The 24,324-nt window shown below is 36.7% G+C and overlaps 5 protein-coding genes across 10 annotated transcripts; 1 reads left to right on the top strand and 4 right to left on the bottom strand.

Annotated features, from left to right (window-relative positions):
- Window positions 1–85: 85 nt before the first annotated feature.
- Window positions 86–10,294, bottom strand: LOC4802114 (protein anoxia up-regulated). 4 transcript variants are annotated; one of them, XM_003736617.3, is made up of 7 exons: window positions 10,077–10,294; window positions 6,674–6,700; window positions 4,361–4,822; window positions 4,140–4,252; window positions 3,658–3,788; window positions 1,065–1,251; window positions 86–1,005 (listed from the first exon to the last, which is right to left on the bottom strand). In XM_003736617.3, the coding sequence occupies exons 1-7, from the start codon at window positions 10,149–10,151 to the stop codon at window positions 156–158; spliced, it is 1,845 nt and encodes a 614-aa protein (XP_003736665.2). In that variant the 5' UTR covers window positions 10,152–10,294; the 3' UTR covers window positions 86–155. The 4 variants fall into 4 exon arrangements, with proteins under 4 accessions (XP_003736665.2, XP_003736668.3, XP_003736667.1 ...); XM_003736620.3 differs by lacking the exons at window positions 86–1,005; window positions 1,065–1,251 and adding exons at window positions 2,396–2,611; window positions 3,382–3,549; XM_003736619.3 differs by lacking the exons at window positions 86–1,005; window positions 1,065–1,251; window positions 3,658–3,788; ... (1 more) ...; window positions 4,361–4,822; window positions 6,674–6,700 and adding an exon at window positions 6,939–7,523 and having other exon boundaries at window positions 10,077–10,285.
- A 2,619-nt stretch (window positions 10,295–12,913) lies between these two features.
- On the bottom strand, window positions 12,914–15,233 carry LOC117184076 (uncharacterized protein DDB_G0290685-like). 2 transcript variants are annotated; one of them, XM_033380213.1, is made up of 5 exons: window positions 15,091–15,233; window positions 14,806–15,032; window positions 13,819–14,742; window positions 13,161–13,629; window positions 12,914–13,101 (listed from the first exon to the last, which is right to left on the bottom strand). In XM_033380213.1, exons 1-5 carry the CDS (start codon window positions 15,156–15,158, stop codon window positions 13,017–13,019), a joined length of 1,773 nt encoding a protein of 590 aa, XP_033236104.1. In that variant the 5' UTR covers window positions 15,159–15,233; the 3' UTR covers window positions 12,914–13,016. The 2 variants fall into 2 exon arrangements, with proteins under 2 accessions (XP_033236104.1, XP_033236071.1); XM_033380180.1 differs by having other exon boundaries at window positions 13,161–14,742.
- Window positions 15,234–15,469: 236 nt separating this feature from the next.
- On the top strand, window positions 15,470–17,943 carry Desi (DM4/DM12 domain-containing protein Desiccate). Its single transcript, XM_033380330.1, has 6 exons — window positions 15,470–15,951; window positions 16,078–16,306; window positions 16,402–16,537; window positions 16,809–16,962; window positions 17,024–17,210; window positions 17,624–17,943. Exons 2-6 carry the CDS (start codon window positions 16,212–16,214, stop codon window positions 17,835–17,837), a joined length of 786 nt encoding a protein of 261 aa, XP_033236221.1. The 5' UTR covers window positions 15,470–15,951; window positions 16,078–16,211; the 3' UTR covers window positions 17,838–17,943.
- A 262-nt stretch (window positions 17,944–18,205) lies between these two features.
- Window positions 18,206–20,008, bottom strand: LOC13036329 (uncharacterized). 2 transcript variants are annotated; one of them, XM_003736616.3, is made up of 4 exons: window positions 19,471–20,008; window positions 19,232–19,387; window positions 18,991–19,157; window positions 18,206–18,920 (listed from the first exon to the last, which is right to left on the bottom strand). In XM_003736616.3, the coding sequence occupies exons 1-4, from the start codon at window positions 19,596–19,598 to the stop codon at window positions 18,238–18,240; spliced, it is 1,134 nt and encodes a 377-aa protein (XP_003736664.2). In that variant the 5' UTR covers window positions 19,599–20,008; the 3' UTR covers window positions 18,206–18,237. The 2 variants fall into 2 exon arrangements, with proteins under 2 accessions (XP_003736664.2, XP_033236183.1); XM_033380292.1 differs by having other exon boundaries at window positions 19,232–19,402; window positions 19,471–19,609.
- Window positions 20,009–22,064: 2,056 nt separating this feature from the next.
- Window positions 22,065–23,611, bottom strand: mRpL37 (mitochondrial ribosomal protein L37). Its single transcript, XM_003736615.3, has 4 exons — window positions 23,310–23,611; window positions 22,899–23,246; window positions 22,565–22,842; window positions 22,065–22,509 (listed from the first exon to the last, which is right to left on the bottom strand). The coding sequence occupies exons 1-4, from the start codon at window positions 23,483–23,485 to the stop codon at window positions 22,088–22,090; spliced, it is 1,224 nt and encodes a 407-aa protein (XP_003736663.2). The 5' UTR covers window positions 23,486–23,611; the 3' UTR covers window positions 22,065–22,087.
- Window positions 23,612–24,324: the final 713 nt, after the last annotated feature.

Genomic DNA, 24,324 nt, shown 5'->3' with positions numbered 1-24,324 from the left:
AAAGTGTAAAGACTGTGGTGTAAAGAACATCCATTTAGTACGGAAAAAAGTGTGGAAAAAAGGGGAAATTTAAAACATCCACAAATTAAAATTTTTATCATATTTATTTTAATAGTTTTTGAAATTAAAATAACAGAAATGTTATTACTCAAAAACTATTCTTCTTCGTCATATTCGTCATCATAGCTATCACCGCCTGTCGGACCAACAGTGTCATCAAACGTAGCGCTCAATTCTATGGTTGGTTCGTTTGGTGTGGTTGGTTCTTCAATAATTGGTTCGTTGGTTTCCCCCTCAACTTTTTGAATGGCTTGAAGCTCCAGAGCTGCAATTTCAGCTTCTTGGCGACCTATCTCCGCCAGCTCCGCGGCCTGCCGTGCAAGATCACCCTCGCTCTCCTCTTCAGCTTGCTTTTCAATTTCCGCTAGGCGGTTAAGTTCCTGCTCTCGTGAACGTTGTTCTTCTTCCAAAAGTGCTTCTTTAGCTAACCGCTCATCCTCTGCAATACGTGCTGCTTCTTCTTCGGCAGCCTTTTGGGCGGCTTCTTCCGCAGCCCTTTGGGCTGCTTCTTCCTCAGCTTTTTGGGCTGCTTCTTCCGCAGCCTTTTGTGCTGCTTCTTCTGCAGCCTTTTGTGCTGCTTCTTCTGCAGCCTTTTGTGCTGCTTCTTCCTCAGCTTTTTGTGCTGCTTCTTCCTCAGCTTTTTGGGCTGCTTCTTCCGCAGCCTTTTGGGCTGCTTCTTCCGCAGCCTTTAGAGCTGCTTCTTCTTCAGCTTTTTGGGCTGCTTCTTCTGCAGCCTTTTGTGCTGCTTCTTCCGCAGCCTTTTGGGCTGCTTCTTCTGCAGCCTTTTGTGCTGCTTCTTTCGCAGCCTTTTGGGCGGCTGCTTCCGCAGCCTTTTGGGCTGCTTCTTCAGCTTCTCTGACTAAGCGAGCATCTGCCTCAATCTTGGCTTTGATATTTCGTTTCTCGGCTTCGGCAGCTAAACGTTTCTTTTCCTCCCTAAGAATTCTAAGGCGTAAAATATAATAAATTTATGGATACAAATAATTCAGATTGTCACTACTCACTTCTCTTCGTTTGCATTTTGAGCGCGCTTTTTCTCAGCATCCACTTCATCCAAGGCATCTTCGTTTACTGTTAGTAGTCGTTCTTGGCGCAGACGCTGCTTCTCTTTCGACTCTAGATCGACAGGATCCTCCAAAGGCCTAGGAGCAGAAAATTTTCTAGATGGACGATTGGGATCTAAATCGGCATCTGCAAATAAACCTTGTCGTTAATATTTTGAAAAAATTGAATGGATCATTTATATTTAAATGTATATATTAATTAAATATTAGTTTGACCAAATTTTTGTTTTACTCAGTAATTTACATAATAATGTATCACTAATACTTACTAATCCAAATGAATTGTATTGTTGACCTTAGGCGAGGCACGGTAAAATTGCAGATAGAGTAGACGCCAATGATTTTTAGGGTAATTGTATGGCATTAATGAGAATACAAAAATGTGTACAATTTAGACAAAATGGTATTAATGTGTTAAGCAAAAATGTATATGGGTGTATGTATATACATTTAAAAGTATAGATTATTAAAGACTTCAAGGCGGGCTCTACATTTGCCATTTATTCAGGCCTTACACATGTACATAGGTATGTATGTATGCATTCAAATATAATATAAAGTTAAGGGTACCGAAAACAGTGGCAGGAAACAAAAATTCGATCAATTGATATATGTATTCAATCGAATATATATAATTTTTTAATTAATTGTTTTGCTGATCTAATTCGATTGTTTGGAGGAAAATGGTACTTCCTCCGCCCAGCAAATTGGCACCCAGCCGTACACTTCAAATCCGAATATATTTTGTTTTGAAATGCCTGGTAATGACCTTACCACTCATATGTTAACCAACACCAATCCAATTGCAAGCTGCAATTACGTAATTGACAATAACACTGATAATTTAATGCTTTTTTTAATAATACCAGGGCTTCAAGTTAAAATCGTTTTATCTCAATTATTCGGCACCTGCAGCTATCATTCAACATTTTTATATAGTTTAAAGTTTAGCTTTTTGGAGAAATTAAGTTCTGAGATTAATTTTTTGTTGGAATTAAATTAAAATTTGCGTTAAAAAACATATGTATGTACATACTTAGATTTGTGTCTGTTTCTATGTTTTTCCTTTTTTTTTGTATAAATTTAAATCCTATATTGTGTTTTTTTTTTTAATTTGTTTAAATAGGTATGTAAGTTTTTATCTTTATTTGTATGCATTTTTGTTTTGACAAATCAAATGAAAAATAAAAATAGGTCAACTTTAAAATAGTATGCATGAAAAATGTTAGTATCACAAATGATGCTATGACGTTGTTTATAATGTTTGAATATTTATTAATCTTCTCTAATCTGGCTTGTATAAATTAGTATGAGTAGTGAAAGCGCCAGAGTTTGCCAAGATCATTTGTTCATCTTGTACGATATTGGCTGATTTTCTACCACGCAAAAGAAAGTCTTTTACATATTTTTATTTAAATAATAGAAGTGTATGTCCATACAAAAAATCAGGCATGTTATCATTTAGGCCTCAACTTCAACAGCTTCAACTGGAAAGAATCAATCAATCATAAAACATATAAAGTTAGTGAAGTACAATGAACGTAACAAATCAAAATGCAGCAATCAAATGTGTGTGTTAGTTACAAGTGAGCAAAAAACTTCTCCTTGGAATTTGAATTTGATATTGAACGTAAAGAAGGAAGTACCTAGAACCCTATAAAGCACATTATGCATTAAAAACCAAATGAACAGCTGAGTCCATAGAGCCATGTCCCGCCTACCCGTACGTATGTCTGTAGATATCATATACAGCCAAAGGAAGGAAAATAAAGTTTGGTAAGATAAACGACTTTGTTTCGGACGATAACCAACCGTTAAGAAATACGGTTTCATATTTAGATGAAGATAGCTAAGATGTAGATTGATCTTTGGCAAAATAAGAATCAAAAACATGTTATTAATGCTGATTAACATATGCTCTAGTAGCTCCAACCTTTTTTTCGGAATTTTTAATTCATCAAACCGAATATAATATAGTACACCCTTTGTACATATTTGGGAAAATTCAGTCCGACCAGACAAATTCTGACATTAGATGGGAATTAGATTCGATCTAATGCTTACAAATACAAAACAGTGTACTAAATTATTACTTTTGCTAAATTGATTTTTGCGGAGCTAAATATCTTTTTAGGCGTATGTATTTAATTAAGTGAACAATGATAATTTGCAGTAACATAGTATACATATAAGCAAGGTTGCTATATATACAGGTGTCATATTCAAGCGGCATGTTATTGGATATAACAGTACTTACCTTCTTTCTGAGAAGCAAGAGATTGCTTATCATTCTTCCAAGTCGGATGTCTAAGGTACCAGGACAAGAGGTTAATATCATTTCGAACTTTGTCTGAATCGTACATTGGACTTCTAACATTATAGGCCTTGTCACCACAAATCCTTACTGATGCAAGATGACTTTTACCTTTTTTTTTAATTATTTAAATAATAAATAGTAATACAATATCTAACCAACATTTTTTAAGTTTATAAAGTATAAAGTACATATCTATCATAGACAAAAAAAACTTACCAACGTATTTTACTGCTGGCCTTGGATAGTGCGATATATTGTGCACTTCTTTTGCAATATGGCGGACAGGGTTTGTTACACGGGCTACATACGCATCTAGGGCCATTTGGGAAGTCGGTTCATAAGTGTAGCTACATAAAAAAATAAATTATATATATATAAAACTTGGTTTTACAATGATAATCTAACCAAACATTCAGATATGTGTAACTAATTATTTTGTATACTATATGTATGTATAATCGTCAAAATGTTGTCGAAATTTATCTTCTTCTCGCATTAAGAATCGTTGTATATCTCTTCTAACCTGTAATACTCGCATTGGTGAAGCTACCACGACCGATACTACATGATGAAAACGACTTTACCCATCGCCTGACGATATGTCGGTTCCAAGTGGGTTAGTATGAGCCTCGAATACAATATCTTTTTATACATTAAAAGTGCCGGGGAAACAATATTGGCTTTTTTGTAAGGCTTACCCAGTTACTGGAAATGGTGTACAACTACGTGCTCGGCGTACCACAGGAGTATGCAAGTCCCGAATCAGAGATTGTGCCCGATTACGAATCCGGCTTGTTTCCTCAGAAAATGTCTGGAAGTTGGAATGATTATTTGCAATTATTTAAACTAAAAAAGGACCAGCAAAGCACAGAACTGAACACAATCACTTAAATTGGGGATACACTGTGTAAAAACTTACGGTAAAGGGTTCAGTATTGAGGTAGTTAGTTAGGGCCCGTGCACCATATCCAGGAGGAAGCCTCTTCAAATACGAAGGTACTGGTCGAACGGAAGATGAAGTTATCCTCACCGGCGAAACCGACCGGGCGTACACACGAGTAATTGTTGTAGGATTGTAATGATAAGATGGTGTGTACGTTGTGTACGATGTTGGGATATATTTCGAAGTGTAAGATGATAGAAGGGCTGGGCTGTAGTAGGTCGTTGGCGTAGTATATGAATACGTTGTTCTCTCCGGAGATGAAACTACACGAGTTGTTGTACGGACAACACGAACAGGCGATGGAGAGTGTATAATCCGTGACACCACCCTTGAAGGGGAGGTGACAACTCGGATTGGCGATGTAACAAGACGAGTTCCAGTAACGATACGCCTAGGTATTGAGTAACTCGAGTAAATGGGATAACTCGATTTGTAGACCTATTTTGTGACGGTTAAAAATTAAGGTAACATAAATCTGAATATATGTACTTAGTTTGAAGCTAAGATTAGATTAACGATGAAGAATATGTAGCTAAATAGATTTAGAGGCGGATTGGTAGATGATGTACTAGTTATTTACTTAAATCTAATATTGAGCATTTTACATTTTTAGAGAAGTTTACGTTCTTGGTATAATTGTAAATTAACATAATTTTTTACTGTTTTATTACTTTAATAACCGATACTCAAATTAAGTATTGGGGTATATTAGATCAGCATCAATAGCCGAGTCGATTGAGCCCTGTCTGTCTTCGCCCCGCCGAGAAAACAGAAAACGCAGAATCGTAGAGAATGACCATATCTTTTAGACTGCAGAAACTGAATCCGATCGTATCATTATTATATCCAGCATCAAGAAAACAATTTCATTCTTTCTCGCTCTGTCTCTCTCTAACACACAGGTTTCATGGTCGGTTTTGCCAATTGCAAAATGTGAGTTCAGAATCTCAGAACCTATAAGAGCCACAGCAACCAAATTTGGTATCCACACTCCTGTGATATCGGACCTTGACCGTTTGGTCTCAAAATTTTACCACACTCCCTTCCGCCCCCGCAAAGGACGAAAATCTGAGGCATCCACAAATCTCAGAGAATAGAGGAGGCTAGAGCAACCAAACTTGGTATCCCCACTCCTGTTAGATCTCACTATAAAACGTATATCTCAAAATTTCGCCCCATCCCCTTCCGTCACCACAAAGGACGAAAATCTGTTGCATCCACAATATTCGAGAAACCCAAAAACGCAGTCATAGAGAATTACCATATCTATCCGGTTGCTGAATCTGGATCAGATCGGATCAAAATGAACAAATCAAATGGCAGTGGCTACGCAGCGCCCGGCGTCTGCCGGAGGAGACCCATACTGACTTAGTATCGGGTATAACTGTAGAGTTGCAGTGTCCGCAGCAACTCACAATGTTCCCCCTCGTTGTACTTATCTTTGAGGAAAGTGTTGTTCTGAAAGGTTTGACATCTATGAACATTCGTTCTTTGCTGATCCAGATGCGGACCCAGTACCAAATTATATTTTAAAACACTGAGGCCAGTCCCTTTTCCAACCCTTGACCTTTCTCTTCAACCTCTCTTCGGAACAGTCTTGTCTCCCAGTAACTTGGAAGGAATCCTACCGCTTCACAAAAAATGTTCACGATCTAACATTGAAAACTATCGTGGTATCGCAAAGCTTTTCGCCATCCCGAAGCTTGTGGAGTTCCTGGTCACCCGGTAACTGCAACATGTTATCTGTAGTTTGATATCTCCGTCGCAGCACGGTTTTTTCAAGCATCGAATAACCTTCCTCAGTGCTCTAATTTAATCAACCGCTGCTTTCAAAGTTTTTTGCAGACGGACGTAGACGGATTTTACGCATCTGGTGACTGTATCATTCAATAATATAATCTAAAATTCCTTGCAACTTTACAGCGACCTAGAGACAGTTTATGTTTTGGTTACTTCAGTATCAAATTTCGGGTCCCTCTTTCATCAATTCAATACTCAATCTTATGTAATACAAGTTTAAAATTACGACCGATTTAAATCTGCTGCCTTTAATTCGATATTCAGCTCTTTTACTGCGTCATATGTGTACTAAATAAAAATAATCGAGCTCTTCTGTTGAAGTTGTAAGTAGCAAGTTAAAACTAGTGAAGTATTAATCGAGTCGGCGTCCCGTGACGATGAGGTTATAGAGGTGATTAAGCAGTGTGATAAATGTCAAAAGAAAAGTAATACTATAGACACATGAATAAGAAGAGGTATATGCAAACATTTTTTAAATCACGTACTTACACGAGTTACTTTCTGAACGGACGGATACTGCAAAAAATATACAACACCATTGAAGAAATTAAATGTCGTCTAGTTATTGAGCTTAACTGTACAGTCTTGCAGGTAATACACCTAAAACTTTTGTCACTTTTGTTCTAACCTTACACATTGAGAGAAATTTTTTTTTCACCACAACAAAAGCCTACAACTGTATGAATATCGTATCTAACTCTTTTTAAAGTAAAAAGATGCTGTTTTTTAACGAAGAGCATGTTTTTTTATTGTATCACAAATATTTTTTTGTTATAAGTGTTTGAGATGGGGAACATAAACAAATTGTTGAACATTAGTAAAGATTAGTCCGAGTCAATAAGTGTACATCAAATTGAAAACAAGCACCAAAATATCATTAACAGAGGTACATACATACATACGTATTACGTAGTTAGATGGTTATGCTGATTATTTAAAGATATAGATTTTAAATAATGCTGTATTAGATTAATATGTTTGCAGCTTTGAAGAACTTTTCCATAATTTGAATGCCAACATTTTAGACATGATAAGAGAAGTGGCGGTATTTGGTGCCACCTGGTAAGTTTCCAGAAGTGGTAGAAGAATAGCTGTAACCGCCAGGTCCAGCTCCAGTCGTACTAGTCCGCTCTGTGCTATAGTTGTATGAACCACCTGGCCCACTACGCGATGTTTTCTCCACGGTAGACGAATAAGTTGAGCGCTCCGGCCTAGAATATGGGTTGCTAGAGTCGTAACTGCTATTTTGGACAGTTGATTTCGCATTGTACGAGTAGTCCGATGAGGCGCGGGTGCGGTGCGAACCAGGTCTGTCCGTGCACAGGTCTAAGCGTGGAGTCTATAAATTCCGATTTGTATATTTTTAAGTAAAAAAATATTGTCAACACAAGCAATCATTATAAAAATGTTAAATTCAATTTTGTTTCACAAACAACTAATGTTAACTAAGTATATCCATATGTATGATATCAGATCAGAGATTATACTATAAATGTATAGCTGTTAACATGGGCAGAAGGCCTGAGTAAATGTTGCCCCACTATGCTTAGTTAGTTAAGTTGTTTTGTACCATTTAAGATACACTTTTAAGATATGTCCACTTAAACGAAATTGAAACATGTTCGAGCTAAATATTTTTAATAGAATTCTCTAGTTACAGTAGAGTATTTCTAACTCATCATTAAATAAGTGCTTGTGATGTACAATAGTAAAATTATAAAACGTTGGGTACATGTAAATGTACATTTCGAAACAGAATAATCTTTTAAAAATTTTTAGTTGGTTAAAACAATGACAAGTTTACATTAGACTATTCTACAGGTCCTATGGTTATTTTATGAAAATGGTTTATTTTAGTAGTAGTCTTCGATGTGGATCGGAACATTTAATCTGTTCTGTTCATTAGAAATAGTACTTTGTGCACATTGCGCCCGACTTCTCATTTCGATACGTTTCCCTTCGCACCGGAAGACTTTCCGAGGCAGCTCGGTGCAAACGTGGCAGTTGACTGTCCAGACTATCGCGGGACGTTCGGGCAGCCGTATTTCCACCGGCTTCAACAGTGTCGATATGTTGTCGTACCAAACTTAAAATCCGATTACGATTCTTATCGCGGGTAGAAACATATGGTTCAATGGGCTCATAGGCAATTTTATAATTTGGCTTTATTGCCGCCCTATTGATTGGATCAAGTATGAATCTCTTTCGCTGCTCATGTTCTGCTCTTCGAGCTCCGAAAGCAGTCACTGGATCGGAGATGAGTGAAGGCCGAGGCACAAATGGAACTTTCTCCCAGTCAATTGGTGTTCTGTTTGTTCTCTGTAATGCCCAAAATTCCACAAATCGTTTATAATTTCTAAGACAGCCAAGCCAAGGTTAGAGTGTGCATACTATATATTACGGTATTCCGCAGGTAATTACAAAACATCTTATCAGTAAGGCTCATACATATGTACATGCATACATAAATACATACATTTGTGCAAGTTACATGCCTGCTGTGGGTGATATTAATATACAAATAGTATCTATGAGTATTAATTTGTATTCAAGATTACATATACATACATATGTACAAGTTTTTCTTAATATGCTTAAGAATGGTAGTTAGTATTCGGCGCATCATTCAAATGGATAAGATGGAAAAAACATGTACATACATTTACGAGTATATTTGAACATAGGATATAAGTATGTACCTACAAATTGTTCCATTACGTCTATGTCTATATCTACTATGTGCATTTATTAATTTATGTGTGTATATCAATAATTTGTTCATTTTTTAATACGCATCGGCCTGTACAATAACACTAATGAGTAATGTAATTTAGGAACCTTGTACGTAACAACATACGTATACATACTTGTATGACTAATATCTAGTTTTATGCAGACATGTAAATTATGAAAAGTTTATTGCTACTGTTTGATCTCTAGCTCCTCCAACGATTTTGGCTTATATATTGTGGAAATCAGAAAGATATTTTTAGGTCTAACGAAACGCGAAATGCGCGCGCATCTAGTATTACACATGCACGGAGCAAAAAAAAAGGCGCAGCGAGAGAATTTTGTTTGTATATGTATATTTATCAAATATTTGAGTGTGTTTGGAATTTCACTCGTCTATTTTCTGCACATTTTCAGGCACAATAACAAAATATTGGCCTCCAAATTCTTCAAATGTGTTTGCTTGTTATATTTAAAACATGAGTAAACGACGGATCACGAACAAAATGCACAGCTACATACCTACAAAAGTAGGTTCATATTTTCACACACATTGATTTTTGATTAATGATTAATGTACACGAGTATTCTTAATTCATTATAGAAATGTTTTAGAATTTACCTAGGAAAATATTTGATTACCCCTAGAAAACGGCTTTTAATTTCTATAAGTTTTCATATAGTATGTACATATTTACAAGTCACCTTGTCGTTATATAGTAGTAGTATATACATTATTTTAGAAACTAGGACAAGGTAAAAATATTAGTAGTACTGGAATAGAATTGTACCGTCAGTAAATTTGTAGATACGATATTCATATTTGTGCGGCACTTTGAAGTGGCAACTGAGTTTAAATTCAAACGTGTTTCAATTTCTTAAGTAAAAAAGCTTCTAAACATGAAAACATAGACTACAATAAGTGGGACACAAGCGTTTAAAAAATAGTTTTTTCAGATACATATTCGGCTGTGTTGTGTAGCTGAATATATTAAAACTTGTCAAACTTATCCGCAGCGTATTGTAAACACTTGTTAGCAAATCTAACAAATGAGATAATACTAGTCAAATTTAAGATCTTACGCACAGATTAATTTTACAGATTTTATTAAATAGAAACTTCACAACCGAATGTTATCTTTTTCTACATTGAATGGCTTACCGAAACGGCGTAAGAAGTTGTCACCGGTCTGGAGGTGTAAGTTCTGCGAGTTGTAAATCCACTTTCGTAAACCATTTTGTTTTTTTTTTTATGAAATTGTCTTGTTAGAAATTATTCGGTGATTTTATTTCGAATTTATAGTCGTTTCGTTTTGTTCACTTGACGCCCGCTCGAGTTGATCTGACCGAAAATTTCATGAATCAGTTGCTTATAATTTTTCGATTTCAAAAATTTTTGTAGCCTTCACTGTTTTCTCACTCTCTATTTCTTCTTCTATTTATCTCACGAAAATGTATTTTTGGCATTTAAAAAATCTCTGGCCAAAAAGAGCGCGCAGTCTAAACTGTATACTGTATTAGTGTTCAATAATGTACATGTACTCGAACACATACTCATACTTGAATGTGTTCTATGTATCTTCAAGCGATTACAACCCACTGCGAAATAGTCTTAACATACTATTCATTAATTAAACAAACTTTTATGACTCTTTTATCAGTTATCTTAGCTTCTTATTCCAAAGGGGTATATCTCAAAAACTGTATATGTATTTGTTTCTAGCGGTAAACGGTTCCTACGAATAGAAAATAGCACAGCACACATACATATGTACATATGTACGTACTTACAAGAGTTTACATATGTCCAGTATATTCAATGATTTGCTATCATTATACAGTATTACAATCTTTTAACTAAACCACATTTATGGGTAGATTCCAAGTAAAATAAAATTGATCTAGTCTCAAACAAATATAGATAGCCCATTGTCAACAAAAATATATTTAAAAACTAAATTATCTTGGTACATATATCGCTAATCTTTTTCTGCTAGCTGAACTTTTCGCTACAGCTTCTAGCTTCTAGCTAAATATTAAAACTCTTTAAAACCGCCCACTAAATTAATCACTAAAAAATCTTGACATAATTTGAATGCAGCTTGCAATACTATATATATCAGATTAATACATTTTATATGAAAAAAAACAAGGGAAATTCTTAAGTTAATATTGAATATTAAATCTAGATTATGCCAAACAAAAGCAAAAATGTTCTCTGTATTATTCCAGGAAATAATTGTAGAAAAGTTGTATCTGTTAGATTTTGGGATTAGAATTAGAATTATTATATTCTAAATCTTACTTTTCGTAGTGTCATACAATTCATTAAATTACTGTTTTGAAAATTCTTATCTTGATCTCCAATACCAACAGTATCATCAACAACAAGGACTGTATTCTTGCTTGAATTTCACTAGCCACTATACGAGTACATTCTTGATAAGCATCGGTCGAATCTGTATAGGCCATTTTATTTTCTGTCTGTCTGCAGAAGCACCTGGATCTCACAGCCAATACTCCTAGGTGCCAGAGTAATCACATTGTGAACACGACGTAAAAAAACACACAGATGTTTTTGAATCTCTCCAAAGGAAAGCCGCCATATCTTTTATAGCTTATACAGTCGAATGCATGTACATATGTACATATGTTTACGATTTTTTACATTATTTTATTTGATAGATGTACTTAGTAAATTTCCTCGAATAAGCTTGACCTCTTTGCGGTTCTTCGTCAACGGTAGTATTATTTATATCTCTTATCACAAATAAAAGGAGTAGTAAGACCATATAAACACCAAATATATTTTAATCGGAAGATTGTTTAAATGATACTTTTTGGAAGCCGTGTTTATATTTACTATGGGCCTTGATCTTGTTTCGAACATGTAAAATTTGCTTGCTTCAAAATAAGGGACTGGACTGGAAAAGGACTAATGGAAGACAGTCATTGCTATTTCCACTCGATTACAAATACTGATAAAGTACAAAATGGCTTTTGTATGGCTTTTGGTGTTCCAAACTTCAGAATAATATCATGGTACTCCACCTCAGAGTACACACTGAAAATCTGCTACCAATATATGTATCTGGTAACTAATTATTCAACAAATACTCATATGTATGTATGTATGTGCATATTTACATACATACATGCCTGAAAATGGGATAAAAATAAATTTTGTTTTCCAACAAAATTGAGTAAAGATTTACTCACCTATACTAATAATAAAATGAAATGTATTTGTGAATATACAATATGAAAAATCTTGTATACTCACAAAATTCAATGGCATGTGTGGGTGTTTCAGGCATATTTATACAAAAATCCACGGGAAAACTCGAAAACAGAAAATTTTGTGTGACATTAACCTTAAAAAGAGCCAATGAATGACTCGTAAAGCAAGGTTACAGAAAAATTGCTTATTTGGCCACTGAAAGCAAAATAGAAGATTTTATGAGAATCTCACAAGGTGTGCTTATGGTAAATGCATATGTACATACATATATGATATTTTGATAATATTTATTTGTAGGCGATTAATAAAAAAACATTAGTTCTAGCGGTTTTTTGAAACAATAAAAAAACCATTAAACCTTTTGATGACGTTTTGTTTTGAACCGATCGTTTTTATGGCCCTTACATACATATATTTACATATTTATTGCGTTAAATAGTATGGAAACCGCCTTTTTAATAGTTTCATTGAAATACAGAAAACCAAACGAAACTTACGTACATATATATGTATGTATGTTTGTACCAAACAGTGCCATATAAGTGAACTAATTTTCCTCCAAACAGACAGTAGGACATATTTATAACGAATTTGATGCTGATCAAAAATGTATGTGCAAACGAGACATGATTCTCGACGTTGAAACATCTTCTAAAAATATGAATACCCTCTGCAAGGAAATAAAAGCTCATGGTCAAACATCCGAAAATGAGAAAGTACATATGTAGATGTAAGCTAGTAAATTATGAACACGCCTATTATACGTATATATACGTATTAAATTCTTCTTTATGGTAATTAAATAATTTTTATCCTCATAATAATTTTAAAGTATGCATCAACGTATTACGTTCTCAAAAGTCAGCAACAAGATATGCCAGTCACACCATTGAGACAACATGGTCTGCACATCCTACAGTTGTTGGTTCGTGGACAGCTATGAAAGCTAAAAATAAAAGCGTATAAATTAAAATTGTTTTTACAATGAGCTGTATATATATATACCCTCTTGAAAGATCTCGTTGCTCCAAATGGGTACGCAGGATATCACACGGCCGAACTTCATCGCAGCGACTAGGCCTGAGGAATCTCTGCCTGTTTAACTCAGATCTACTTGTAGGACTGTCAACCTGAATGTTTTTCGACCCTTTGATACCATACCGTACACCGGATTTACTTTCAACCTTTAATTTAGAGGCACTTTGACTGGAAGGGCGCTGGTTCTTCTTTTTATTTATATTGATGTCACCCTTCTTTTTATTTAATGACTTTCCATGTGATTTACTTTTATCTTCGACACTAATTGTATTTCTTGCATTATCACCATATTTTTTTTTAGAACCGCCTATGTCAACTCTACCATCGTCATCGATAGACTTATCTCCGATTTCCCCAGTAGTGCCTTTTTTAGATTTCGAAAATCCACCACCTTGGTCTTTCTTGCTCGGAGATTGATTATTCCGATTGTTAGCGCCTTTTTCCAGTTCCAGTTCTTTTCCACTTCGGTTTTTATCTTTCATAGACTTTCCCGATCCATCAACTTGGTCTTTCTTTGAATTGCTCTGAGATCGATTATTATCATCGTCGTCAATAAGAGATTTTCGCTTTTTTGAATTTCCTGAACCTTTAATAGGATTTTTAGATTCGCTCCGAACGTTAGCACCTTTTTCCAGTTCCAGTTCTTTTCCACTTCGGTTTTTATCTTTCATAGACTTTCCCGATCCATCAACTTGGTCTTTCTTTGAATTGCTCGGAGATCGATTATTATCATCGTCGTCAATATGAGATTTTCGCTTTTTTGAATTTCCTGAACCTTTAATAGGATTTTTAGATTCGCTCCGATCGTTAGCACCTTTTTCCAGTTCCAGTTCTTTTCCACTTCGGTTTTTATCTTTCATAGATTTTCCCGATTCAGTTTTATCTTTTTTACTGTTACCATTGTCATCGTTATCTTTATTCCCTCGCCTGTTGTCTTTATCGGATTTCCTAGATACATTTTTACCCGCTTCTTTGTTGCGGTCGCCATCTATTTCTTTTTCATTTTTTCCTTTCCGAGATTTTTTGGATTCTTCTCCATCTGTGTTACCACTTTCCTTATCGTCGTCTTTATCGCCTCGGCGCTTATTTTTTCGCGACTTTCTAGATGCAGCTACATCTGTATCTTTTTTATCTTTGCGATCCTTATTGTGTTCGCCATCTGTATCTTCTAGAGCCTTACCTTTGACAGATCTTTTGGAGGCATCTTTTTCTGTATTGCCATTTTCCTTATCGTCTCCTTTTCCACCCCGGCCTTTGTCTTTTCGTGACTTTTTGGATAAAACACTTGCATCTGCATCTTGGCTGGGCTTGGCACTATTTTTGTTTCGATCTTCACTTTTTCCTTCAGCGGATAGCTGATTTTTTCCGTTTGATCCTTTCTTTAATCTCTTCGAAGCCCTAATTTCCTCGTCATTACTACCCTTATCTTTAAGTGACTTCTTTAAGGGGCCCAAATCGATTATGGGTTTTAATTTACCTTCAACAGTTTGTCCTCTTTTATTGTATTCCTCGCTACGTCTCTTCTGCCAGCCAAAATCCTTCAACGAACCTGAATTACATATTACAAAAATGAAATAGTAAATAATAATCAAAAAACATGTTTGAAGCTAACCTCGCTGATCGATAGGCGTTCGTAGATTGGTACTATTACCTCCTTCGAAGACTGAATAACTTTCCCGACACTGTTGACGGCTATGGCTTTTTATTATCTTATGGCAGATCCTTTTCAGCAAAGAATAGGTATGATCATTCAAAAATGAACTCCTACAACAGCGATGACATCGGCAAGAGCTACAAATATTATTTGTATTGCAGAATATTTTGGTTGAACTTGATGAACTATGCCAGAAATAAAATTGTATTAGCTTTAACACAAAAAATATTCCTTCTCGCTTACCTAGATGCGGGATCACAGCAGTGATCTAAGTCCATAACCATTTTATTACGAGCATGTGCATTTTTCATAAATCTTAAATTTTGAATCTAAAAATATTGCTAAAAATTTTAAATCAGACATTTAATTCAAAGCTTTTTGAATATCAAATCTTGAGTTTTTGTAGTATCTTTACTCTGAAGAGGCACAGGAGGCGAGGGGAGGTCCGATCTATCGATTTTCGTCTGTCCAATGGATCAGCAGCCATATGAACGATACGTTAAAAGACATATTGTCGTAAAAAACACTTTTTAGCTTATTAATATAATCAAACCAACAAGAACAGCAAGTAACGAATCGAACCATTTATTTGTATATAAGGTTGAAAGATATCGGATCCCTTCATCCTAAGTAGTATAGCTATCGATCGAAAAGCAAGGCTATCACTGGGAATAACGGGTAAAGGCTGTATGACTATTTGGGAAAAGACGAGCAATCATGTCAGTGACTTAATACCAGAAATCATTTGGTCGGGTACCTCTAATAATGGTTACCGAGCCTTTCAGGTGCAAACACTTCCATGTGTCTCTGACTCCAAGCCCCGATTGCGACACAAAGCACAATTTTGTTGGAAATGCATGGGTGCCCAACTTATCCGCCCACATAGCATGGCTGTTAGTAAGTGTTTTTGTCGTGTCTGCGGCTGTGATAATTTTGTTAAATAATTGAGTATGCAATATAAAATCGCATTAAACGTAAAGATACTTAATACATACTACATACAGTGATGTGCCTGCCGCAAGATATACGTATGTTTGGCCATATATATGTATGTGCCTCTTTACATATTTGACAATACATATGAAAGTGACTATATGGGGACAGGTACGTGCTCAGTCGTTGTGCTAGAATGATTTTCTTTCCTCACTTTTCATAAATACGTAAATAATATGCACATCATAGTGCTTGCTTGACAAATTGTAAAATGAACAAATTGCATGATTTCTTTAGCAAAGTATATAAATAGTAGAGATGGTCTCTCTGAAACACCAGTTTGGAGCGGGACTTACAACAGATTGTAGCCACAGACACAACGACACAACAAATTGGAACCGCTAAAGGATACTATACCACTCAAGAGCATTATGAATTTAAATTGCGTCGTAGTTCTGCAGATCCTTTGCATGATGGTTATACTAAGTAATACGAACGCCATACCCAAATATGACGAAGGTCAAAAGTAAGTTAAGTTCTTTGTGCAAATTGATTTAGCATAATGGTAAATTTTACTTCTAATGTTGTTACACTTTGATAAACTATTTCATTCTCTTCTAGATTCAATTCTGAAAAAATTCAGCGTAATCGATCATACTACAACGAAAATAAGACACAGCTGAATGAGCCGCAGACAGCCTCAACTAAAGATAGACTTGAACGGCTGGGATACACGACAGGCTACGGCTCTTTAAATGTACGTAGTCACATGTTCATGACACTTAATTAAATTATAGCTTCAAAGCATCTCCAAATGGATATTTTCAAAAAATATTAACCTTACTAAACCACAGTTGGCTATTATGGTTATTATTTAATAATAGTCAGATGGATATAACAAAATCAAATTTATCTTTTGGTGGTAGTGAGAGAAAGTAATCAGAAAAGCTCGTGTTTAAAAGTAAAATACTACTACGATATAACACTTTAAATTGTGCATAAATAATTGTTATCATCATTATATAAAGGGATATCCTGGTGGTACAGGACTATCAGCGTATAATCCCATCAAACTGGATCTCGGTGGCGTAGTGTTGGGCACGCTGGTCGGCATTGGTGCCATTATACTAATACCCAAAATTCTGTCGGCTTTTCATGGTGGTTACGGAGGATATGGACGAAGTAAGTGGACAATTTTGTGTGTTTTAAAGCCAGATAGTGTTTAGTTCTCGTTTTCGTACAGGTGAGGATAATGATCTTACGTCTCTCAGCACAATGATAAGCAAAATTGACGATGTACTGAGTCAGAATAATATTGATTCTACCAGTTGCATGCAGCGCACAGTTTGCGGGTATGTTCGATCAACTGAATATAACATGAAGGGTGGATCCTCGGACCAAATGGACGAATTTATTCATATGCTTTCAGAGTAAGTAACAGCTCAAATATTTAGTGTGGTATTTTAACTTTCCTTCCCCTATAAATGGTTAATGTATTTTTATTGCTAAATTATACTTTATGGCCTCAACCGTCTTACGGCGTGTTGGAATCAGGGAAAAGTCACAAAGAGCCAAATCATGCATACAGATGCATGTAGATGCACATAGAATCATAGAATCATTTTCGAAAATGATTTTCGAAAAATGTTGATAGATTTTTGTCGGCTCATTTTTTTTCATTCTAAGCTAATTGTTGCCAAACACTGTAATAATTTACCGACAACAAAAATTGTATCGATTCGGTGGATTAAGTTTTATAAGTAATAAGATTAATTTAGATGTAATATTTTCCTTACGTGATTAAATTTTTACGTATAACATATTCAAAATATGCTATTTTCAGAAATGTATTGGTGGACTACCTTTTGGATGGGACGGCTATAAAAGAGGCATTGGAAATTGGAAAGCGCGAAAACGATAAACCATGCGAAGAAGTGTACTCCAATTGCCCTTTGGACAGTAAATCCGCCTCAAATATTCTTCTAAAGCTTCTTCCCAAGAAAAACTCACACGGAAAGCGGACACCTGCTGTGAATTTCGGAGAAAAGAAAGCATAGCCAATATGATTGAATTTTTAATAAGTTTTTTATTTTTAGCATATTACAGGAACCATTACAAAATATTATTCCATTAACAAAATAAACATTTAATTTTTGTCATTAATTGCAATGCATGTAAACAATTATCGTACACGCCCTGCGGAGACCGCAGCTCTACATTTGTGACCGATACTTAGTCAGTATAGCTCTCTCCGGCAGACGCCAGAAAGACGTGTTTCTAAGAACGAATTTGAATGGTTAACAACGAAAACAAGCAAAAATATAAAACAAAAACTCAACGCAGCTCGAGTTCTCTTTCAATTTTGATCGAGCAAAGCGCGTGCATAGGGATCTTACCCCTAATATATATATATACTCCGACTGGGTTTTTATTTCGTAAACATTAAGAACATATTCTTTATTCGGGGGTAACATAACTGGATTCAGGCGTGCTTAAAATAGCTTTTAATTGCTTCTCTTGTTGTTCAATGATTGGCAACCAATGCTCAGATGGGGGCTTAATGTTGCTAGACTTGAATTTTGTAATTTGATCTATATTAGTCAAAAAAGTTTTTTGATGCAAACTATTGCCCAGCATAATCTGTTCAAGTTTGTCTACTAAATGGTTTGACTCCTTTATTAGTTCATCGATAGACTGCAGCAAAGCATACCAATCAATTTTCATAGTTCCAATAACTGAATTGCCCCTCAACTGAAAAGGAATAGGGGCGAAACTGCGCCACGGGCTGTACGAGTCTATGGTATAAGGTATAAAATGTCGATCAGATTCCATTTCAACTGGATCATCATCAAAATTCCACGAGGCTAGGGTAGGTGTTAAGTTAAGACCGCCACGATTTGCGCCTACCGCATGTCTTTGTAATTGAGACTCCTCGTCAAAATACAACTTTCGTATTCTAGTAATTGTATCATCGAAACCCGTCTCCAAATTTGAGACAATACCATTTTCATCTTCGTTACATTGTATTAAGTAACTATTAATGACGTCCTTATTATAAGCTTTGGGCAGAAGCGTTTGTGTATACCGAGAAACTGTAGCAATGCTGTCGGTCATTTGTGACATGGAATAGGTCAAAATATCTGAAATGGTCATCCGATTAAATGATTCAAGTGATTCACTGATTCAATATTTCAAAGAAAATTTAATTACACTGTTGAAAGCCATCCTTCTTCCTACAATATTGTCCATCGGTAAGAATCCCAATATCTTTGTGCAAAATTAAATCATATTGTGCATCGACGCTGGCTTCTTTCATAAGCTTAGTCGGCACAAAGTCCGTTTGAAGACCTACATTTACTTTTCCAGCTCTTAATCGTCTAAAGCGGCAAAAACAGTTTTTTCTATTATTATTATCAATTACTATATAAATTATATGATTTATATTGATTACCTTGATGCATCAAGTAATTTAGCACGAAGCAATGCACTCTTGTCAGGTTTGGTAAGCGTTGACACGCTAACTGCCCGCCATGGTGGGCGTTTAGATTCATTTTCCTTTTCCTTTTCTGAAGCCAGTTCCTTCATACGTTTCCAGCTATTTTTGGCCCTATTTTATGAGAAGCTTTATGTTGGATTACGCACATATTGCAAATTATATTTAAACGAACAAACAACCAACGTGAACCTTACCTACTCAATGATAAACTACGATTGTTAGATAGTAAAACTGTTTGATGGTCTTCAACACTTTGAGTCTCACTAGTCTCCGAAGATGTTCCACTGTTATTGGAGCTATTATTTGACTTCTGCTTGTTCATGATACCGAATTTTTCCCCTTTTTTCAATTTTAAATGTGTAGTGGTGTAAGAACTTGCCCAAGTGCTTTTATTAGCAGTCAATACATCGATGCATAAACAAATTAGTGCATCAGCGTTGCTATGGTATCACATAAAGTAGTTAGAAATGCATGCATACATACATATGTGTGTACTTAATTACACTGAAAAAAAGTCGACATTATTTGTTGCTAGAAACATTCCATATTTTCCACCGGTTTCTGTTGGTTGTCCGAATTTTACTTTTTTGTATGAGCACCTGATAAACAGTTTGTATGTATGTTATCTTATGATTTATGTAACTTATATTATACATATATTCCGGCACTCCGTCTATTATAGCTGATTTCATACCGCAGGCACAGGAAATTGATATCTTCAAAATCTTAAAAATTTTCGGAATATGCACAAATTTGACATAATTTGTTTCTATCACAAAGAAGGGTGTCGAACGGTGAATTCGAATAAGGTGGAGGAGATGATGGCCGCCAAGAAGCAACGCACGACTGAGAGTGCCAGCGAGCAAGCGGCAACGCGAGCCCAAGAGTGCGGCCCCTCCATCGAAAGCGGCCAAAACGCCAAAAACTAAGCTTATTGCACTGTTTGAGCAGATGGATGACGACCCCACCTTCGATGCTGCTGGGTGACTCAATGGGGTCAAAATACTGAAGTGAACCGCCAACCCAACCCTAAGGTAGGCAGGAGATCAAGCTGGAGGTCGTGGACAGCTGGCTAATCCAGATTTGGGAAGAAGGCGTGGGGCATGTGCGGCGTTTACCTGAGCCACAAAAAACGCCACCCCGAGGATAAGGAAGCGCACACCCTATAGGTAGGCGAGGTGGAAAAGGACCTAGGTCTCGAATCCATCGTGGAGACCGCCCAGGGTCTTGCGCTCGAAGACTTCGCTTCGGTAGTCAACGCGTCAGGCGCAACTGAGCCAGGCACCAATGATTTTGATTGCGCTGCAGCTCAACTTGTGTAAAAGCAAGGTAGCGTCGGCGGAGCTCCTCAATGCCATGGAGAAAAGGCACAATCAAGAGCTGGAAAGTCCTAGGAGACCACTCCTTCTCAGACCACAAGTATATCGAGACGATATTATCCTTCGAGATCCCCAAACCCACCGACTATATCAACTCCAGAAAAGCCAACTGGGAAAAATATAGCGCAACCCTAAAGAAACTACTCCCTCCTAACGCCCTTAATTGCCCGAGCACGGAAGACAACCTAAACCGTCTTGTGAACAGGTTTACGGATGCGAGCAACAAAGCCTACAAGGCAGCATTCCCTTCTACCAGACCAAGGGGGAAAAAGAAACCACCCTGGTGGTCTAAGCAACTAGACATCCTTCACCCTTGGACAGACTATAAAACCAGTCTAGCACTATACAAAAAGGAAACGAGGAAGGCTAAAAGAGCCTCCTGGCAAAAATTTTGCTCCGAAATCGAGGAAACTTCGGAGGCCGCAAGACTCTGGAAAGTTCCCTCAAAAACTACCCCTTCGGTAGGTTACCTCAAAAAGAATGATGCTACGTGGACCAACTCCAGTGAGGAGTCCCTACACATTCCCCGGATGCACAACCACCGAGCCGACATCCTCCAAGGAGAGGGATCGGTAGAATCCATGGACCATATCCTTACAAAACGGAACATAAGTTGGGCAGTAAACAGTTTCAACCCGTTTAAATCGCCAGGCCCGGACCCGGTAATCCCGGCCCAACTTCAGAAGGCCGGGGATACGGCCATCAACTGGCTACATAGTATCTGCCGGAAGATACTGGCGGTATGCACAATACCGCAAGCATGGCTTAAGGCTAGGATAGTTTTCATCCCTAAAGCAGGCAAAGCCTCACACTCAACCCCGAAAGACTTTACACCAATCAGTTTATCGTCTTTCCTACTCAAAACCTTTGAGAGACTTATCGGGTTACAATTACGGACAACCATAAGTCCCCAGCTGTACTCAAGTGTGCAGCATGCCTATCGGAAAGAAAAATCCACGGAAACGGCATTTCATGAAGTGATCTCGAGTGTAGAAAAATCTCTGCATCTCAAAGAATACTCACTAATAGCTTTTCTCGATATGAAGGCTCCCTCTTCAACAACTTCACACCGGGTGCCGTGGCTCATAGCTCCATCCAAAAATTCTCAAATATTTGAAAACTAATTCTCAAATTTCTATTCCTAAATCCGGTAATGTGTATGTAAAAACACATTCAATTAAAGGCTTTAAAATATATTAAAAAAAGAAAGTTGAGTGGACTACTCGTAAATATCAAAACTAAAGCCAGTAGTAGACCGTATTTTATCAAAAATATATAATAATCTGCCGCATACAGAAAGTTTCATTTTCTTAAAGCTTTACAATATAATCGACTGTATAAAAAATACTGACAACATTTAAGCGCATGGTCCTCTTAAAAGGGAAATGTAATTTGTTTTAATTTTGTACTTTAAAACTTTATTTTGTATATTTTAGGAGCTACAATAAAGTGCATTAAGTATGCGAAAGATGTCGCTATTGTAATTATCTAAATACGCCCTCCCTGCTTCGTAACCGCACTTGGAAAATAATTCGTAACTCTCCCTGTGGAACCAATAGTTCTTTAAAGAGTTCTTAGAACTAATATCAAGGGTATTCAGCTGGAATACACCAAAGTGAAATGTCCTACCGTCGGTCTGAACACTTTGTACAACGATGGGTTTTGCCAGATCTCCTTCACTGGAGGCGCCATACAAATGCTTGGCCCGTGCTACAGCAACTACAAACCCTTTTAATAATGTTCGTGCTTGAAATTGAGAAGTTGTGACCTCGGATCCATGAGTGTTTACCAAATTTGTATCAAAGACAGAAAAAACGGTGTGTGGATGAGAGCAGGTCGCATCTGTCCGAAACGCTGAAAATATGATTTTTTTTACATTGAATAATTCGCTTTCATTCCTATTACTTACGATAGAAGTCATTTTGAACAATAGGCTTTTTTGGTATTGAAATTGTACATTTCATTGGGTACAGATCAGGCAAATTGCCGTTAAACTTCAATTTCACACCTTCAATCGCACGATTAGAGCAAACTAATTTATTTGCATTGATCGCAAATCCAATCTTATCACTGTCTTTATTCAATGACGCTTTAAATGCAGCATTATCAAACAGCTTTCGGCGTACTGCGAGGGAACGACCAGCCAATTTTTCAATTTCATGTAATATTTTGTTTACTAGTAGTCGACTAAAAATAAATTCATATTATTGTATGCCATAAATTGAGAGGTAGGTGCCTGTTACTTGATTCTTTCGTGGGAAATTCCATAGTTGCGAGGCAAGTTAAAGGCAGGTCGCTCAATCAACTTAATTTTAGGCAATTTAACCTGCTCAGCATCAAGCACATGTGCAGATAAAATAGCGTTTCGAATATTTCTATCAATACCGTTTGGCAACTTCTGGTTAGCAACAGCTTCTTCGATTTTTGGAGGAAACGTTTTAACCTCTATAGTATTTGTCAATACTTGGGCTTGGGGTAATCCACCAATTAGCAGACTGTTATCATTATAGTAATGGCAAGCAGTAGAATCCGATTTTAGATTCGCATTGTTCTCGGAAATCGCTCTTGGACTTGTTCCAATGAAGTCTAACCTATTTTTGAATTAATCACGAAAATATATTTATATATATGTATTTATATACGTTCCTACTCACATAAGCCTCTCTTTTTTCGGAGCTAATATGTCATTAGGTGTCCTGACTTGAGCTGAAAGTCTTAGTAACTCAGCGGCAGCGCCAGTTTCACGCGGCACACGCTTGCCCTGAATTAGCCAATGCTTCTTAAAATGCCACCCAATATGTTGAGCGCATAGCTGATTAGTAAGCCGCATTAAAATAAGTTATAACTGTCCCTTTTTATAAAGAAAATTTAAAAAGTTAAAATCTACTAGGTAGTTTGGTTATGAAATATATATTGGTGATGCGTTGTTATGCAAAACTATCTAGTCAAGAGTTGTGTTCTATATCAATACTGTTCGATATTTTGTATGAAATTATATTCAGCAAACTATCGTCCATTTGGAACAACGAAAAATGGAACATGAGATTAGATTTTTGTTGTTTTCCGCATAATAATAAGTTTAAGAAAATTGGTTATCAAACAGAGTCGTTTAAGCTTTCGTTACTCTGTTAAGACTTGGAATGTTTTTGTAGGTATATATTAGTTGTTCTCTGGAGGAGGACGGTGAACGGAGAAAGCCCAGAAACTTGTCCATGGCGTGTCAGGTGGGGATTGCTCCCAAAGCTCTAAGGTCGTTTTTGGCAGCATAGCGGAACTGAGGTACACTAACACTTCGTCAGCGAAAACGCTGTTTGTGGAGATCTCGGAGTGGGTGAGTGTCGTGAGGCACTTGTGGACGGCCCTCTGGAGTTTTTTTAGCGCTGCTGCTGACTCGGTACGGATTTGGGGCAGACTGAAAAGGATCTTCAGCTGGGCTTTAAGTATCAGTCTCTTGTTTTGGAAACGGTCACGGAGGGCGTTCCATGCGGACACGAAACCCTCGTTCGTAAGTGGAGCCTGTGCCACTATGTCGTGGGCCTCACGGCATATAGAAAGTATCCACACATACATATGTATGTACATACAAGCAGCAGCACCGGTGATTATTTCTTTTTCGCTTCTCCACTGCTGCTTGCGTTTTATTTTTTGGGAGAATTTTCAGTTCCGCTC

The sequence above is a fragment of the Drosophila pseudoobscura genome, chromosome 2 (genome assembly GCF_009870125.1).
Source record: "Drosophila pseudoobscura strain MV-25-SWS-2005 chromosome 2, UCI_Dpse_MV25, whole genome shotgun sequence".
Taxonomy (NCBI): Eukaryota; Metazoa; Arthropoda; class Insecta; order Diptera; family Drosophilidae; genus Drosophila; species Drosophila pseudoobscura.
Note: the sequence above shows the minus strand (reverse complement) of the source record. Positions and strands in the feature narration are given on the sequence as shown.

Excerpts from the sequence above, each read along its gene's own strand:
- LOC13036329 (XM_003736616.3), bottom strand. The coding sequence starts at position 19,598 with ATGAACAAGCAGAAGTCAAATAATAGCTCCAATAACAGTGGAACATCT. Across the intron at positions 19,388-19,470 it reads CGTAGTTTATCATTGAGTAG|GGCCAAAAATAGCTGGAAAC; the intron begins GTAAGGTTCACG and ends CTCATAAAATAG. Across the intron at positions 18,921-18,990 it reads GAAGGATGGCTTTCAACAGT|ATATTTTGACCTATTCCATG; the intron begins GTAATTAAATTT and ends TGACCATTTCAG.
- LOC117184076 (XM_033380180.1), bottom strand. The coding sequence starts at position 15,158 with ATGAAAAATGCACATGCTCGTAATAAAATGGTTATGGACTTAGATCAC. Across the intron at positions 14,743-14,805 it reads AACGCCTATCGATCAGCGAG|GTTCGTTGAAGGATTTTGGC; the intron begins GTTAGCTTCAAA and ends TATGTAATTCAG. Across the intron at positions 13,102-13,160 it reads CAACGAGATCTTTCAAGAGG|CTTTCATAGCTGTCCACGAA; the intron begins GTATATATATAT and ends TTTTATTTTTAG.
- Desi (XM_033380330.1), top strand. The coding sequence starts at position 16,212 with ATGAATTTAAATTGCGTCGTAGTTCTGCAGATCCTTTGCATGATGGTT. Across the intron at positions 16,963-17,023 it reads TTACGGAGGATATGGACGAA|GTGAGGATAATGATCTTACG; the intron begins GTAAGTGGACAA and ends GTTTTCGTACAG. Across the intron at positions 17,211-17,623 it reads TTTATTCATATGCTTTCAGA|AAATGTATTGGTGGACTACC; the intron begins GTAAGTAACAGC and ends TGCTATTTTCAG.
- LOC4802114 (XM_003736617.3), bottom strand. The coding sequence starts at position 10,151 with ATGGTTTACGAAAGTGGATTTACAACTCGCAGAACTTACACCTCCAGA. Across the intron at positions 6,701-10,076 it reads CAACTTCTTACGCCGTTTCG|TATCCGTCCGTTCAGAAAGT; the intron begins GTAAGCCATTCA and ends TATTTTTTGCAG. Across the intron at positions 1,006-1,064 it reads CAAAATGCAAACGAAGAGAA|AATTCTTAGGGAGGAAAAGA; the intron begins GTGAGTAGTGAC and ends TTTACGCCTTAG.
- mRpL37 (XM_003736615.3), bottom strand. The coding sequence starts at position 23,485 with ATGCGGCTTACTAATCAGCTATGCGCTCAACATATTGGGTGGCATTTT. Across the intron at positions 22,843-22,898 it reads ATTTCCCACGAAAGAATCAA|TCGACTACTAGTAAACAAAA; the intron begins GTAACAGGCACC and ends ATTTATTTTTAG. Across the intron at positions 22,510-22,564 it reads TGTTCAAAATGACTTCTATC|CGTTTCGGACAGATGCGACC; the intron begins GTAAGTAATAGG and ends TCATATTTTCAG.